This window comes from Phocoena phocoena, chromosome 11 (genome assembly GCF_963924675.1).
Source record: "Phocoena phocoena chromosome 11, mPhoPho1.1, whole genome shotgun sequence".
NCBI classification, from domain to species: domain Eukaryota; kingdom Metazoa; phylum Chordata; class Mammalia; order Artiodactyla; family Phocoenidae; genus Phocoena; species Phocoena phocoena.
Window position 1 is genome coordinate 17,141,922 of NC_089229.1, and position 14,977 is coordinate 17,156,898.

The window sequence follows — 14,977 nt, forward strand, 5'->3', positions numbered from 1 at the left end:
GCAGTGTCTGTGCTATTATCATCCCCTGGAACTACCCGCTGATGATGCTGGCGTGGAAGAGCGCCGCGTGCTTGGCAGCAGGCAACACCTTAGTGCTCAAGCCAGCGCAGGTAAGACGTGCAGGGCAAGGTACAGCATCTCCTCCCCTCGTGTTTACTTAAAACCAGAGACGTACATTTACAAATAGTATGTCTTTAAGCAAAAATGGGATCATATATCACAACATCATTTCATATATCATGGGCATCTTTTCATATTAGTAAATATTCATTTTTAATAGCTACCCAGTGTATCCTATGGGGATTCCAAAATTTAGAACTTCCATGACAGTGGAAGCAGGCATAGTGTATGTCAGTGAAATCCATTAAATTTCTACAAACCAATTCAATTCTTGCAAAATGCCACGTGCCCAGTAGTGATTTAGAGTAGCTACGACATATCAAAAGAAAAAGTTTTTTGCAGACCTTCAAATTTTCATTATCAAAAATATTGTAAAGTTATGCAAGATGAGGGACAAGCATGCAAAAGAATGTATATAATTGTGGAGCTGTGTGGAAATATATACATGTGGAAAATGAGGAAATAATTTAAAAAATAATTCAGATGATAGAGTTCTCAAAAACATCTTTTTAATGCTACAGTAGCTTTTCAAGAAAAAAATATGGTAGCCAACTTAACACCTGGCTGTGAGCATTTACTCTGGACAGTGCACAGTGGTAGACATCCTGAGGTACCCAAGTTGTGGAGAAAACTTGGTCTCTGTTCAAGAAGAGTTTACAGTTTGCTACTTATTAACTATTCTTTTATTTCTTCTTTTAGGATTAAAAAAAAATACAATTTCGTTTGTCATAACTACATAGTCATGTGACCACAGCCATCTTGTTTTCCTCATTAGAAACAATTTCAGTAAAAAAAACAGGTATACATTCAAAAATTTTTTTAATTCAAAAGATACCAAGAGGTAGGTAGTGAAAAGTCTCCATCTTATTCCCCCAGCCCACCAATTTGCCTCCCAGAGGCCACCAATGTTATTGTTATTTATTAGTTTCTTAGGTATTCCAGAAATATTCTCTGTGTATACAAACATATTTTTTAAATTAAATAAATAAATAATTTAAAAAAATTTTTTAACCAACTAAAAATCACACAGGAGGAGAAGGGGAAATGGGAAATTGCTAATCAACGGGCATAAAGTTTCAATTATGCAAGATGAGTAAGTTCTAGAAATCTGCTACACATCGCTTTGCCTGTAGTTAACTATACTGTATTATACACTTAACAATTTAAGAGGGTAGATGTCATGTTAAGTGTTCTAACCATAATACAATACAAAACTAAAATAAAATAAAATAGCATTCTATACATACTACCAAAGGGGGAAAAATAACTTTAAAAAAAAAATATTTATTGAGCACTTGGTATGTGCCACGTGCTGTGTTAAGCACTTTTTCTTTCATTTTAAAAAATTTTAAAATATGTATGTATGTATTTATTTATTTATACCATGCCAGGTCTTAGTTGCGGCATGCGGGATCTTTTAGTTGCGGCATGCGGACTCTTAGTTGTGGCATGCACGCAGGATCTAGTTCCCCAAATACAGATCGAACCCGGGCCCCCTGCATTGGGAGCTCGGAGTCTGACCCACTGGACCACCAGGGAAGTCCCCCAAACTTCTTTTTTTAAAACAGTTTCCAGTGTGTAGATAAACAATATTTTATTTAACCAATACCTAATTAATAGATATTGAGATTTTCCCATCTTTTTGCTGTTATAAACTATGTTGCAGTTAATAACCTTTTAAATATGGCATCATGCACATGTGCAATTATCTTTATAGGGTGGTATGTTCCTAATAGCAGAATCACTTAGTTAAAAGATACTTGTGTTTGTGTGATAGCTGCTGGCTCATCCTTCCATGGGAATGGAACAGTTCACCAGCATCCTGTATGAGTGCTGTTTCTCCCAAGCAGCAACACTCATTAAACAGCAAGAAGCTAGTAAAGTGAAGAGAGAAGGCAGGTAACCTAGCCCAGTGGTGCTCAATCCTGGCTGCACATTAGAATCATCTGGAGTTCTCTTTTAAAAATACTGATATCTGGGCCCCATTGGCAGAGATTCTAATTTAATTGGTCTGGGTCAGAGGCCAGGCATCGGTATTACTTAAAATCTTCACATTAGTTTCTAAGGTACAGTCAGGGTTGAGAACCACTATATGGCATCCAAAGAGAGTGCTAAGCATTGGAAAACCCTAGTGATTACATAGAATGTTCAAAATTTACAAACATGTATTGAGTGCCCACTGTTTGCCAGGCATATTATCATTGACAAAGACATAAAATTTCTGTTCCTGTGGAAATTACAGTCTAACTCTATCTGCAATTTAAAACTGATAGTTTAATGATTGATGATAATTTTAATCCTGAGAATGAAAGACCCAAAGTTGCCGTTGTTATGTGGGAGATATCTTTTTATTATGATATGAAACCATTGATAGTATTAAGGCCCTGTGCAAATGGCAGGAGGGCTGAATCACTTGGCTTTCCTCCCTTTACCAGTAAGAAGTACAGATTCCCATGGTCTGAACTGGTCCAGGTCTGTCAGGCTCTAACACCTTTTTTAATCTAATATTTAATAATGACCTACTCGTGCCCAGGACACTGCTAAATGCTTTTGCATATATCATTTAAACCTATAATCCTGCCATAATATAAACCTATATTCCTGTTGGTTAGCCGAATGGAAGAAAATCAATAAAATGAAAAGGGATGAGATAAAGATGAAACAATTTGTTTTATTTTATTTATTAATGGCATAAAATCTTTTTATTCTTACTTTAAAAATCTCATCACTAATTTAGGATAGTTTTTTAAAAAGTCTTTCTAATCATGATGACTTCATACTAAGGCATAATAATATACACTTTGGTCTAGGATTGTCTTTAACTATAGTAGGTATAAATCCACTATTTGAAATATCTTCTTGACAATTTCAAATATTTGGGCATTTGAAATTTCTTGTCAAGTCTAACTAGATTGCCATTTTTTTTAAACCTCACAATGTTGTTGTCATGGACCTGTTACTAGAAGGAGGAAAAATGTTAACCCTGCTTTTTTCTTGTTGTTTACTTGTATTTGCTCTATTAGTATTATTTATTATGCAGTTTCTATGTAGATTCTTTTTAAGTCACTTGATCATTTTATGAAGTTTGCATTAGTTAAAACAACAACATAGTCTATGAACCCATGCAACCTGGCCTGTAAACGTCAACACACGGCAATATTCTGAAAGCACAGGAGCAAGTGAGGAAACCACTGTTTTTCCCTTGGCCTTGTGAGCTCCTATTCTTTCCTAGGATACCACACGTACCTCTGTGACCAGTGACCATCTGACCTTCATTCAGACAGAGTGAGAGTACCATTATCCAGCCACATAATAAATGTTAGTTATGTTTGATTTATTTCACATCTTCTTCCGTTAAAATATACAAAATAAAATAGCTCTACTATTTTCTAGTCACAGCTCAATTTTTGCCCATTCCATTTTTTGAGACCAAGCTAACCGAGTACTAATTTAAGACTTGATCAGCATTGCTTTTTAAGGGTGTAAAAATATGACTTTCATCTTGCTTCTGAGATATGCATTGCTGTAATAGATCTTTAAAATGAGATCCATAACTATACCAATTTTTTTGTAAAAAGAAAGGGAAAATAAGTATGTTTTCATTTGAGCAAAAAGAAACATACGAGGGATAAAACGGAGACTAATTAGGTTGATTAACTACAAGACTTGGGCAGGATGTGGAGGAAAGGACTGGGGGTGGGAGGTGGTTGGCCAGGAGAAGGACACTTCTCTGAATGTGCTTTTGTATAGTCCTCACTTTGGGAAGCATGTTTCCCATACTCAACAAGACAGCAAATGAACAAAAAAAGAAAAGAAACACAATCAACGTAGATGAGGCCAAAATCGAATACAAAAAAAATCAGTCAAGCCAAACTTCAAATGAACAACATCACCACGCCGAAGGGAGTGAGGAAGCACTCACCCAGGTAACTTGTGAATGACACTTGCACTCCATGTCCTCAGACTAGAGGCAAAAACACTGAAAATAAGTATTGAAGTTAGTAGGCTTCTTTTTCACAGGGACATGGCTTAATAATTCTCAAATTACTTTCTGTACATTTTAGGATTAAGCAAACAAGTAAATATATTGTGGATATTGGGAGCTCTGCTTTTCACTGTTGAAGAGAGTTACAGATATGAACAGAAAGAAGGATAGAATGAGCCCTCAACCCCACTGTTGAGAGGTCTTTATGGAAATTTCATTTCATAGGTACGACTGATTAAATCATTGGCTGTCGGTGATTGAACTCAAACTTCAGTCCCTCTCCCCTGGTTTGGGGCTGAAAGTTCCAACTCTCTAACCATGGCCTGATCTTTCTGGCTACAAAAACCCATCCTGAAGCTACCTAAGGGGCTCTCAGCTACCAACCATTTCATTAACATATGGAAGGCATTTTTCATTTGAGATTCCAAGGTTTTAGGAACTCTGGGCCAGGACCCAGAGACAAAGACCAAATATGTATTTCCCATTATATCACAGTTTTAAAATACTATTCTGCACTAAAAGAAACCTGGGCCTCTTGAAAAAATGGTTGGAACAGGGAAAATACAAGGTGTGCCTGGAACATCTTGTTGGGCCAAAAAGCAAGGAAATGCTCAAAGAATGATCGGGACATGTCAGAAAGGCAGAGGATCCACACAGGATCCATCAGCCAAAGCTGGAACAATTTGAACCTCAAAAAAAGTAACAGTAGTAAAAGATTATAACCATTTGAATAAAGTAAGAATCCATGAGTTCACACTGATGTTAATTGATTAAACAGAAAGGAAAGCTCTTATAGTGGAAAGCCAACTAATGAATATATGTAGAAGGAATGATGGAATTAGAAAATCACCACTTAGCAACCATCATAATAATGATTGATTCAGGCAGGAATCATCAATGGATACTAAAACTAGTGGAAATTTGAGGAGTAACTGAATATTTAAATAGCCTCAAAGTAGCTCCCTAAAAAATATTTATTAACTACAAAGAGTAAAGTCTCAAAGTAGCTCCCTTTCTTTTTACAGTAACTTACAGTGATAAAACCTGGCAGGTCACCTTTACCAAAGGATCAAAGTTAACCTTTCCAACATTGGGACTATTCAACAGCGTGTTCCTCTTGATATGATGCACTGAGGAGAATTCAGCATCACTCCTGTGGTGTTCTTGCCAAAAGTGCATAACCTGAATCTAATCACATGGAAACAGCAAATCCAGACAAAAGGACATTGTACAAAATAACTGGTCTGTTTTTATCGAAAACGTCAGTGTAATGAAATATAAAAGAAAACTCAGAACCTCTTTCAGAGGAAGGGAAACTATAGACGTGGTAACTAAATGCAATGCATGATCTTGGATTTTCTTTTTCTATAAAGCACATTATTGGGACCATTGGTGAAAACTGAAAAAGGAGTGTAAATTAGGTATTCTAGCGGTTGTTCATTTCCTGATTTTGGTGATTGTATTGTGGTTATGTAAAAGAATCCTTTGTTTTTAAGAAACGTACACAAAAGTATTTAGAGGTAAAGAGACATATCAAATTTTACTTCTTAAACAGTTCAAAAACATTGGGAGAGAGAAAGAGGATAAAGCAAACGTAGTAAAATGTTAACATTTGAGGAATCTGGGTGATGGATACATAGGAATTGTTTGTACTATTTTTTGCAACTTTGCTGTAAGTCAGAAATTAAGTCACAATAAAAGAAAAAATAAAATGAACTCTGGTACGGCCATAGCAGGAAAGCTGGGTGCTGATCTAAAGGACAGGACAGAATCTGAAGTAAGTAATTGCTGTCTGCTTCTGCTCAGGTCACGCCCTTGACTGCTTTGAAGTTTGCAGAGCTCTCTGTTAAAGCAGGCTTTCCAAAGGGGGTAATCAACATCATTCCAGGCTCAGGTAAGCCAACAAGGACCCACTTTGCTGTAACTAATGAATGGTTCAAGGGTAGCTGAGTTTTCCCACTGGTGTTTTGTCCTGACTTATAACTATATTAAAACTAAATACAGTTTACCAAACAGTTAAGTATAAACATACTTACCATGTGCTAAAATCTGAAAGTGGAAATACAGTGGCAGATGAGTAGGGTGGGAGGGGTGGAAATTGTACAACATTGTAAAACCACCCTACGGTGGCCCATTTCAATTTTTAAAATTGGCTTTGGAAGATTAAAAAATCAAGGCATACCCATCTTTGGGGTACTGACAGTTGCATGGAGGATATTATTCAGATTTTTGTCACTTTGTTATTAGTATAGAAAATGTAAAACTGAGATTTAAATGAGAGCTTAGAAATCTACTTCAATGAATTCAAAGCCACCTTTACCATAAGAACTCGATAATGTTTTAATCTGTGTTTTATTCCGTAATTCCACAGGTGGCATAGCAGGACAGCGCCTTTCTGAACATCCTGATATCCGGAAACTCGGTTTCACTGGTTCCACTCTGATTGGCAAACAGATCATGAAGAGGTATTGGTTTTAGTATGTTGATTTGCTAAAAATCCTGTAAAACCAGGTCTTTGGCTTAGTTTTTGCTTTAAATAAGGTGCTTTTGGAGGGAGAAAAATAACATCGAATTTAGAAGAGAAATCTTACCACAGGGTATTGAAATGTTTGAATACAATAAAATACTTTCCAAAGTGTAAAGCCCAGAGTCACCAAAACCAGAGTTGTACTGAAAGTTCTGATAGCTTTAACAATCATTAAGCGCAAAACATTTTCAGTACTAAAGCTGTAGCCCAAATTGGTTTTGGAGCATAAGTAAGAAATTGAAAAGACATATAAAAGACAAATCAAATCTGGATTATGTATAAAATTAATCCCTAAAAAGCAGTAACATTAGTTCAAAAAAATGCAAGCCATCTAAATGTCCAAAATATGGCAGTGGTTAAAGTTTGTTAACATAATGGAATACTGTGCAGTCACGTAGAATTTTTAATAACACTGGAGTGTTAAACGGTAAATAGAAAGAAAAATAAGGTACAAAATTGTATATATTGGGTAATCCTAACTATGTTAAATAAGACAAAGGCTGTGCTTGGATACAGACCAGAAATAAGTATATCAAAATTGTTAAAAAAAAAAAAAAAAAAGTTGCCTTTGAGCCATGGAGTGGAATTCTGTGATTTTTTTCCTTCTTTCTGAATTTTTAAGAGTATTTTTAAAACACTTCAAATAACAATACTTTTGCAAACAGGGAGAAATAAACAGTATACTTCTAAAAATTGATTTTTTCCCCCCGATGTGCCAGTAATCTGGTTAAAGGTTAAGTTCTTTGCCAGGCCTTTATGTAACCAAAAGTCTTACACCTAAAGAATCTGAATTTACATATGATAATCTCTAATCATTTGACCACAGAATTTAAAAAGAAACCCGTCTCTATTACAAAAGATCTCTAATATTTACAAGGCTTACAGAATAGTGTAATGAACTCCTGTGTGCTCATCACCCAGCTTCAACTGTTATCACCATTCTACCATTCATGTTTTGTCTTTGAATAAGTTTCTTAATATTTCTGAGGCTCAGTTATATTTCCCATGCTAAGTAGTAATTTATGGTTGAAGAAACAGAGAGAGAAACTGATAGACAAACTAAATGCTCATATTCCCTTTATTTTTCTCTAGCTGTGCTATGAGCAACTTGAAGAAAGTTTCCCTTGAACTTGGTGGCAAATCCCCACTTATAATATTCAGTGACTGTGAACTTGACAAGGCCGTACGAATGGTAAGAGTAGGTCAGGTCCACCTAACTAGGTGCCCACTTCGGAAACACATTCTACCTCCTTCTCATCAGGAACCTTAGAATGACGCTTGGTTGGGTTTTTTTTTTTTTTACTTAATTAGTTAATTGATTTTATTTTTGGCTGCGATGAGTCTTCGTTGCTGCACACGGGCTTTCTCTAGTTGCGGTGAGCGCTACTTTCGTTGCGGTGCGTGGGCTTCTCATTGTGGTGGCTTCTCTTGTTGCGGAGCACAGGCTCTAGGTGTGTGGGCTTCAGTAGCTGTGGTGTGCAGGCTCAGTAGTTGTGGCTCACGGGCTCTATAGCACAGGCTCAGTAGTTGTGGTGCACAGGCCTAGTTGCTCCACGGCATGTGGGATCTTCCCGGACCAGGGCTCGAACCCATGTCCCCAGCATTGGCAGGCAGATTCTCAACCACTGCGCCACCAGGGAAGCCCAACGCTTGGTTCTATCTAATCATAAACAGAAACCATTCTCTTTATGTTTAGATTTGGGACTGCTCAGGGCACTTAATTTAAAAAAATAATGTCATAATTAAACGTGTTTTTGAAACTTGGAGGCCAGGTTTTTAAAACTGATGTAGAGATTTATAAACATTCATGATTTATTTAAACTGATGTAGAGATTTTTAAAAGCAAAATTTGGTATAGAAATATTACATTTAAATGTATAGAATAATCTAAATTTTCTTGTAACACAAAATCTGTTTTTATCACTATGTCCTTCATGTTATGTACATTTTTTTAAAGTACTCATGGACCAAAAGGGGGAAAGGAGAAGCAAAATTCCTAAAAATATCAAAACCAAGAACCTCCAAGCAACACTACGTTGGCCAAGGGCTTGTGTTTTTCTCTGTCTTCTCTGTGTTGTCTGCTGTCTTCCAATAACATCTAATTCTCAGTGTGTGCAATTTTATGACAATCTTGACTTCCCAAGCAACAACAGTATTTTCTCTTTTGCTGCCGAAGGGCATGGGAGCAGTATTTTTCAACAAAGGAGAGAACTGTATTGCAGCTGGTCGGTTGTTTGTGGAAGAATCCATCCATGATGAATTTGTGACAAGAGTGGTAAGCGTCTTCAAATTTGCTCTGTGATTTGTATAGAAATTGCCTTTACTTTAAAAGTACTTCTGGGATTATTAATGACAGTTATGATAGTGATGATAGTGCTATGGTTATATTTTTTTAAAAGAACACAATCCTTATCTTTTAGAAGTAGTTTCTGACATATTTACAGATTAGATTATGATATCTGGACTTTGCTTCAAAATAATCCAAAAAGGAAGGAAGTAAGTGGGGGAATAAATTGGTCATGAGTTGGCAGTTGTGGAAGCTGACTGATGGGTACGTGGAGTTTCATTATATTATTTACCTACTTTTATATGTTTATAATTTTTCTTTTTAAAAAAATTTTATTTATTTATTTTTGGCTGCATTGGGTCTTTGTTGCTGCTCGTGGGCTTTCTGTAGTTGCAGTGAGCAGGGGCTACTCTTTGTTGTGGTGCGCGGGCTTCACACTGCGGTGGCTTCTCCTGTTGCGGAGCACAGGCTCTAGGTGCGCAGGCTTCAGTAGTTGTGGCACGCGGGCTCAGTAGTTGTGGCTCACAGGCTCTAGAGTGCAGGCTCAGCAGTTGTGGTGCATGGGCTCAGCTGCTCCGCAGCATGTGGGACCTTCCTGGACCAGGGCTCGGACCCGTGTCCCCTGCATTGGCAGGTGGATTCTTAACCACTGAGCCACCAGGGAAGTCCCTATAATTTTTCATAGTAAAAAGTTATAGGTCTATATTAGAAAACTTGATAAGGTATACTTAAGAGCTATTACTACCTATACCTTGCTCTGCATTTATAGTATATTAGATCCTTGATATTTGTAGAAGATATACTCCTAGATTATTATAAATCCCTAAATTGGCTATGAGAGATATACCACTAGATTCTTACAAATCCTGAATTTACAGTTAAATGATAGTATATAATTTCCTCCACTAAGATAGATAGATAGACAGATATATATACATACATATATACATACTCCCTGTAGTTGGGCATGATTCCATAAATATGAGACTAAACGTCATTCATAGAACTATTAAGATGAATTCTGTGGCTAAAATGAACACTAAACATACTACACAGGGACTTCCACAGTGGCTCAGTGGTTAAGAATCTGCCTACCAATGCAGGGGACACGGGTTTGAGCCCTTGTCCAGGAAGATCCCACATGCTGGGGAACAGCTAAACCCGTGCACCACAACTACTGAGCCTGCGCTCTAGAGCCTGTGAGCCACAACTACTGAGCCCGCGTGCCACAACTACTGAAGCCTGCGCACCTAGAGCCTGTGCTCCGCAACAGGAGAAGCCACCGCAATGAGAAGCCCGCGCACCGCAGCCGAGGGTAGCACCCGCTTGTTGCAACTAGAGAAAGCCCGTGCACAGCAACAAAGACCCAACGCAGCCAAAAATAAAATTAATTAATTAAAAAAAACATACTACACTCTATCATTATTATGGTAATAGTAATCACGAATTTGTTTCTATTTAAAAAACCAGCACCCAGCCTTTTTTCCTTCAGATCCAATTCCCCCATCCCACCCCGCAAGAAGCAAAGGCATCTTTCCTCATGAGAGTGGAAAACAAGGAAGTCATATGGAGAGGCAGATGGAGGGCAGTGGCTGCCTCATGAACATCCCCATAATTCAGTTTTGTGCCTTAGTAAAATGCAAGGTACAGCACTACACGTCATGGGCTTTTACAACAACTTGTTGAAATTTAAAATGCTGAGACCAGAAATGTCAAGGATTTGCTGTATCAGTCCATCAACAAACATGTCTTGCACACATATGAACAGTACTCATTTGTTCATTCAGCAGGTATTTCTTGAGCACTTACTGAGGGATTATTGCCAGACCTAAATTCAAATTCATGGCCCTGTGGGGTCATGGTAACTCCCTTTCTCTCTCCTTAGTAGAATTGGACTTAACATCAGGAAACGGAGAAATCGATTAAGATAACCAAGGAGCACATATCAGTGATGAACGTTCTTCGATAAAGATGGTTTTTCATTGGAACATTCTAGTATATCCTCTGGTGTGGCTGTACCGTGAGAATTTCACAAGGGCAGTCTGCCGCATTTGGGGAAAGGAAAAAGACAGCAATGTGGCCATTTTAGAAATTAGTTTGCCATGAAGAGTGTAGGTATGCTGTATTAACAAAAATTCCAGAACATCAGGTTTGCTATTTTAATGAATTAACGTTCGGGATAATTTTAAAACTCAGTGGTTACAAGCTTGGACTTTCAAGGCAAGAAAACTCTACAGTATTTAGTGGCTGTGTGCCCTTGGGCGAGTCACTTAGCCTTTCTGATCCTCGGTTTCCTCATATAAGATGGAAATAATAAATATCTACCTCCAGTGCTACTGAAGACTAAATGAGGACACATCTTTGAACAGCCTAGTACAACACCTATCACACAATAGAAACTCGGTCAAGGGCATCCATTCTTATTATTAACAGTCAATTGTGTTTTGTGAACTGGGTGACATACAGGTGGAAGAAATTAAAAAGATGAAAATTGGTGATCCACTTGACAGATCTACTGATCATGGACCCCAAAATCATAAGGCCCATCTGGAAAAGCTCCTGCAGTACTGTGAAGCTGGAGTAAAAGAGGGGGCCACCTTGGTGTACGGAGGAAGACAAGTCCAAAGGCCAGGTAAGACTGCCTCCATAGGAGGTGTGCTGGGGGCCTGGCTTCTTAAATTGGAATAAATGGTAACAGTTTCCGTTGCAGCACCATCTTGCCTCAAAAGTAGTGTCATTTACGTTATGATAAGAAGAATTACTTTCTAGATCCTGCTTGGCCACTTATAAGCTGTGACACCTTCAACAACAGTTCTTCTGAGCCTCAGTTGTAAAATGTGATGAAATGTGCATATCCTGCTTTACGAGGCCGTTAAAATCAAATAAAATGGATGTGACAGGCCCTTAGCAGCGTAAGTAAACAAGTGTAATGGATACGGTGTTATTCAGGCACTGGTGATTTTCATTCCTGGCAATGTGAGATTTAATCTTAGCCAGCTTAGCCTGGGAAGGATTCATTCCTGTTGTCTAAGGTAGTACTTGTTACAGAAGTATGTGAATGGCTCAATGTCATGATACCCAAAAGGAGAGAAAAACAAACAAACAGCAACTGGAAAACCTCATGTTTTACTGTTGTAGGTAGATTGGGCACCAGCAGGACAGCTGGTTATGATGTGCCCCCTGTGGGATCCAGTGTGTAACACAGCATCGTCTATGAAGTATTCTTGCCAAAAATGTTTAACCATGAATCTAATCATGCCTTTAGGTCATATTTTCCATTTACAAGAAATACAGGGGATAGAGGAACAAATTAAATATCATCCCAAGGAAGCAATGACATATCTGAAATGCATAAAATATTCTGCAGGACAACTGAACCAGTCTGTTTAACAAGTCAATGGCATGAAAAATAAGGGGTAGGGTAAAGGGGAGAAATATTCTAGAGTTAATGGACCCTTAAGCTATCTAACAACCGAATGCAGTGTGGAACTTGTTTGAATTCCGAATCAAACAAGTCAACTATAAAAAGATATTTTCCAGAAATCAGAAATTGAATACAAGTATCGAATCATTATGGTGTACACCTGAAACTAATATGTTATATGTCATTGCATCTCAATTAAAAAATTGGAACTTAAAAAAAGGAATTGAAATATAAACTATGAATAAGGAATTGGCGTTAATTTTGTTAGGTGTGATAATGTATTGTGGTGTGTAATAAAATGTCCTTGTTTTTCACAGGTTTGTACCGAAATACTTGTGGAGTATAAATTGTAATCTCTGGAATTTGCTCTAAACTATTTCAGCAAGAAAAAAAAGAATCAAATATGGCAAAATATGCATAAAGATTTATTTTACTATTCATTATACTATTTTCTCTACTTTTACATATGTTTGAAAGTTTTATAATAAGGACATTAAAAATATAATAACCTAGGAACGCTAACACGAAATAGGAAAATGAAAGTCTTCTTGGTTTTACTGACCCATAACGGAAGAAAAAAATTTATAATGTAATTAAACGAGAGAACTACTAATTGAAAATTACCCTTTAATTGATGTTATTTTCTTCTGTTTTTCAAATAGGCTTTTTTATGGAACCTACTGTCTTCACAGATGTGGAAGACCACATGTATCTTGCCAAAGAGGAATCCTTCGGGCCTATTATGGTCATTTCTAAATTCCAAAATGGGTATGTTCCTCAGGCATAATTTGACCAGATTGCCTAGATACTTCTCTTTTTTCTGTCATTGTGCTATGTACAGAGCATAAAATCAATGAACATGTAATTTTCTACCATAATTGTCTTAATAATTAGAAGAGAATGCTAACCAATGTAGATTGTAATACATTTTTGCTCCTTAGCTTAAATTAATGGCTGACATTATGGGATGTTCGCTAAGTTTTAGTTTTTGTACAGTCAGCATTTGAAATGTCTCTGGAATAAGGTCAGTAACTGAGAATAACAGAACTGGTTTTCGCATTTACATTTCTAGGGAAGGCAGCATCTATGAAATCTGATTTTCCCAAAGAAAGTTTTCTCCATAGGGGATCATGCCCCCAAAAGCCTAATACTCAACTCTTTGTAGAAATGTCCACAATCACCATATATAATCAACCGTGAATGACATACTGGTTTGTTATGGTGCCTGAAACTTTGATATGCTCGGTGTTTAGCATATCAAAGAGGGCCGTATGGTAACTGAGCTCATATCAGAATATTTAACACAATAGACTCTCATGGTATACTGCATACAATTCTTCAGAATTCTGGCTTTAGTTTTCCTTTAACCAATGAGAAAACAGAATACAGGGTTCAGAAGGACTTCTTGGTCTTGAACAGACATACTGTGAGAGACCTTTGGGGACACTAAGCTGTAGTGAGTAACCTTTTGACATACTGATCCAAGGATGCCCTGTTACCCTCTTTTCCTTATTATAAGTTCCCCCATAGGATGGTCCTTGTGTTAAATATGCAGATATTAGAAGCCAGTTTTAGGGGATGTAAGCCTAGATAAGTCACAGTTCCTGTCCTCAAGGAGGTCACCATCTAATAGGGGAGACAGACAAGGAGATGGGCAATTAACCCCAGAGGGCCTAGGTGGGAAGTGTAGTAGGTAGAGCGTGCACTGACGACCTCTGTGGGCTTGGGCCACTTAATTCCTCTATTAAGTTTCTCTGTTTGTGCAGTTTATCTATTTGTGAAGTTGGGTTATTAATAGTATCTACCTTTCTGGGTCATTCTAAGTGTTAAATAAGTCAAGTGTTTGCTGTTGGTGACATTGCCGTCATTACGCTCATTAGTCTAAAAGTGGGCAAGGTGTGCTGTGAAGCTATGTCGTCTCAGTAGTCCTCAATGGGCAATGGCATACAGCCGTCTTTCGGCCTTAGTCCAGGCTATACGTATTCGCAGTGCAATCAGGTGCAGTGCATCAAGTGTGAGAGTTTTGGCAGAGCCTCAGTCCTTTCCAAGTTAGATTCCACATTTCTCATGCGAGTTGAAGATTGTGTATAGTCAAGATTACCTTTGAAAATCCCTTGGGAAGACACCACATTGAAGCCTATGCTAGCTCTCAAAGAATTCAGCACAACTAATTTTTGCTCCAGTTTTGGAAAAGAAATCGTGTTTCTTTGCCGGAGACCCAGATAAAATCTTGGCTTACATTTGCTGGCCATGTTGTAGTTCGTGCATTTTTTTAACATTAGTATGACACTCATAAAGATGAGATACTCACACTATGGCAGGCATGTTGGAACTGGACCCAACTGAGAGAATAGCAGGTTCACATCTACACTTACTTGGTGTGTACACATACTGAGTCAAAAGGCAGGGAAGTCACCAGACCCATTTAAGGGATGATTTTACTACCCTTTTATTGGATTGGCATATTAATTGCATTCACTCTCACTTGATGGTGCAACACCCTAGTATACAGAAAAGCAAGATGTTATCCCTGCCCTCGGGGAGGTTCCAGTCTAGTTGGAGGGTGAACACCAAATACACGAAAAGGTAAACCAAAATACTGAATTGGAGGAATATGTGCTACCCTATTATAGC

The 14,977-nt window shown here is 37.7% G+C and overlaps 1 protein-coding gene across 1 annotated transcript in view; it reads left to right on the forward strand.

The window, feature by feature from the left end:
* The window catches only part of ALDH1L2 (aldehyde dehydrogenase 1 family member L2), a 51,413-nt gene that overhangs the window by 33,538 nt on the left and 2,898 nt on the right, over nucleotides 1-14,977 (forward strand). Inside the window, exons 15-21 of the mRNA XM_065888328.1 lie at nucleotides 5-110; nucleotides 5,912-5,999; nucleotides 6,477-6,570; nucleotides 7,725-7,824; nucleotides 8,809-8,907; nucleotides 11,386-11,551; nucleotides 13,006-13,111. Of these exons, the coding sequence (XP_065744400.1) occupies nucleotides 5-110; nucleotides 5,912-5,999; nucleotides 6,477-6,570; nucleotides 7,725-7,824; nucleotides 8,809-8,907; nucleotides 11,386-11,551; nucleotides 13,006-13,111 (759 nt within the window). The remainder of the gene's footprint in view (nucleotides 1-4; nucleotides 111-5,911; nucleotides 6,000-6,476; nucleotides 6,571-7,724; nucleotides 7,825-8,808; nucleotides 8,908-11,385; nucleotides 11,552-13,005; nucleotides 13,112-14,977) is intronic.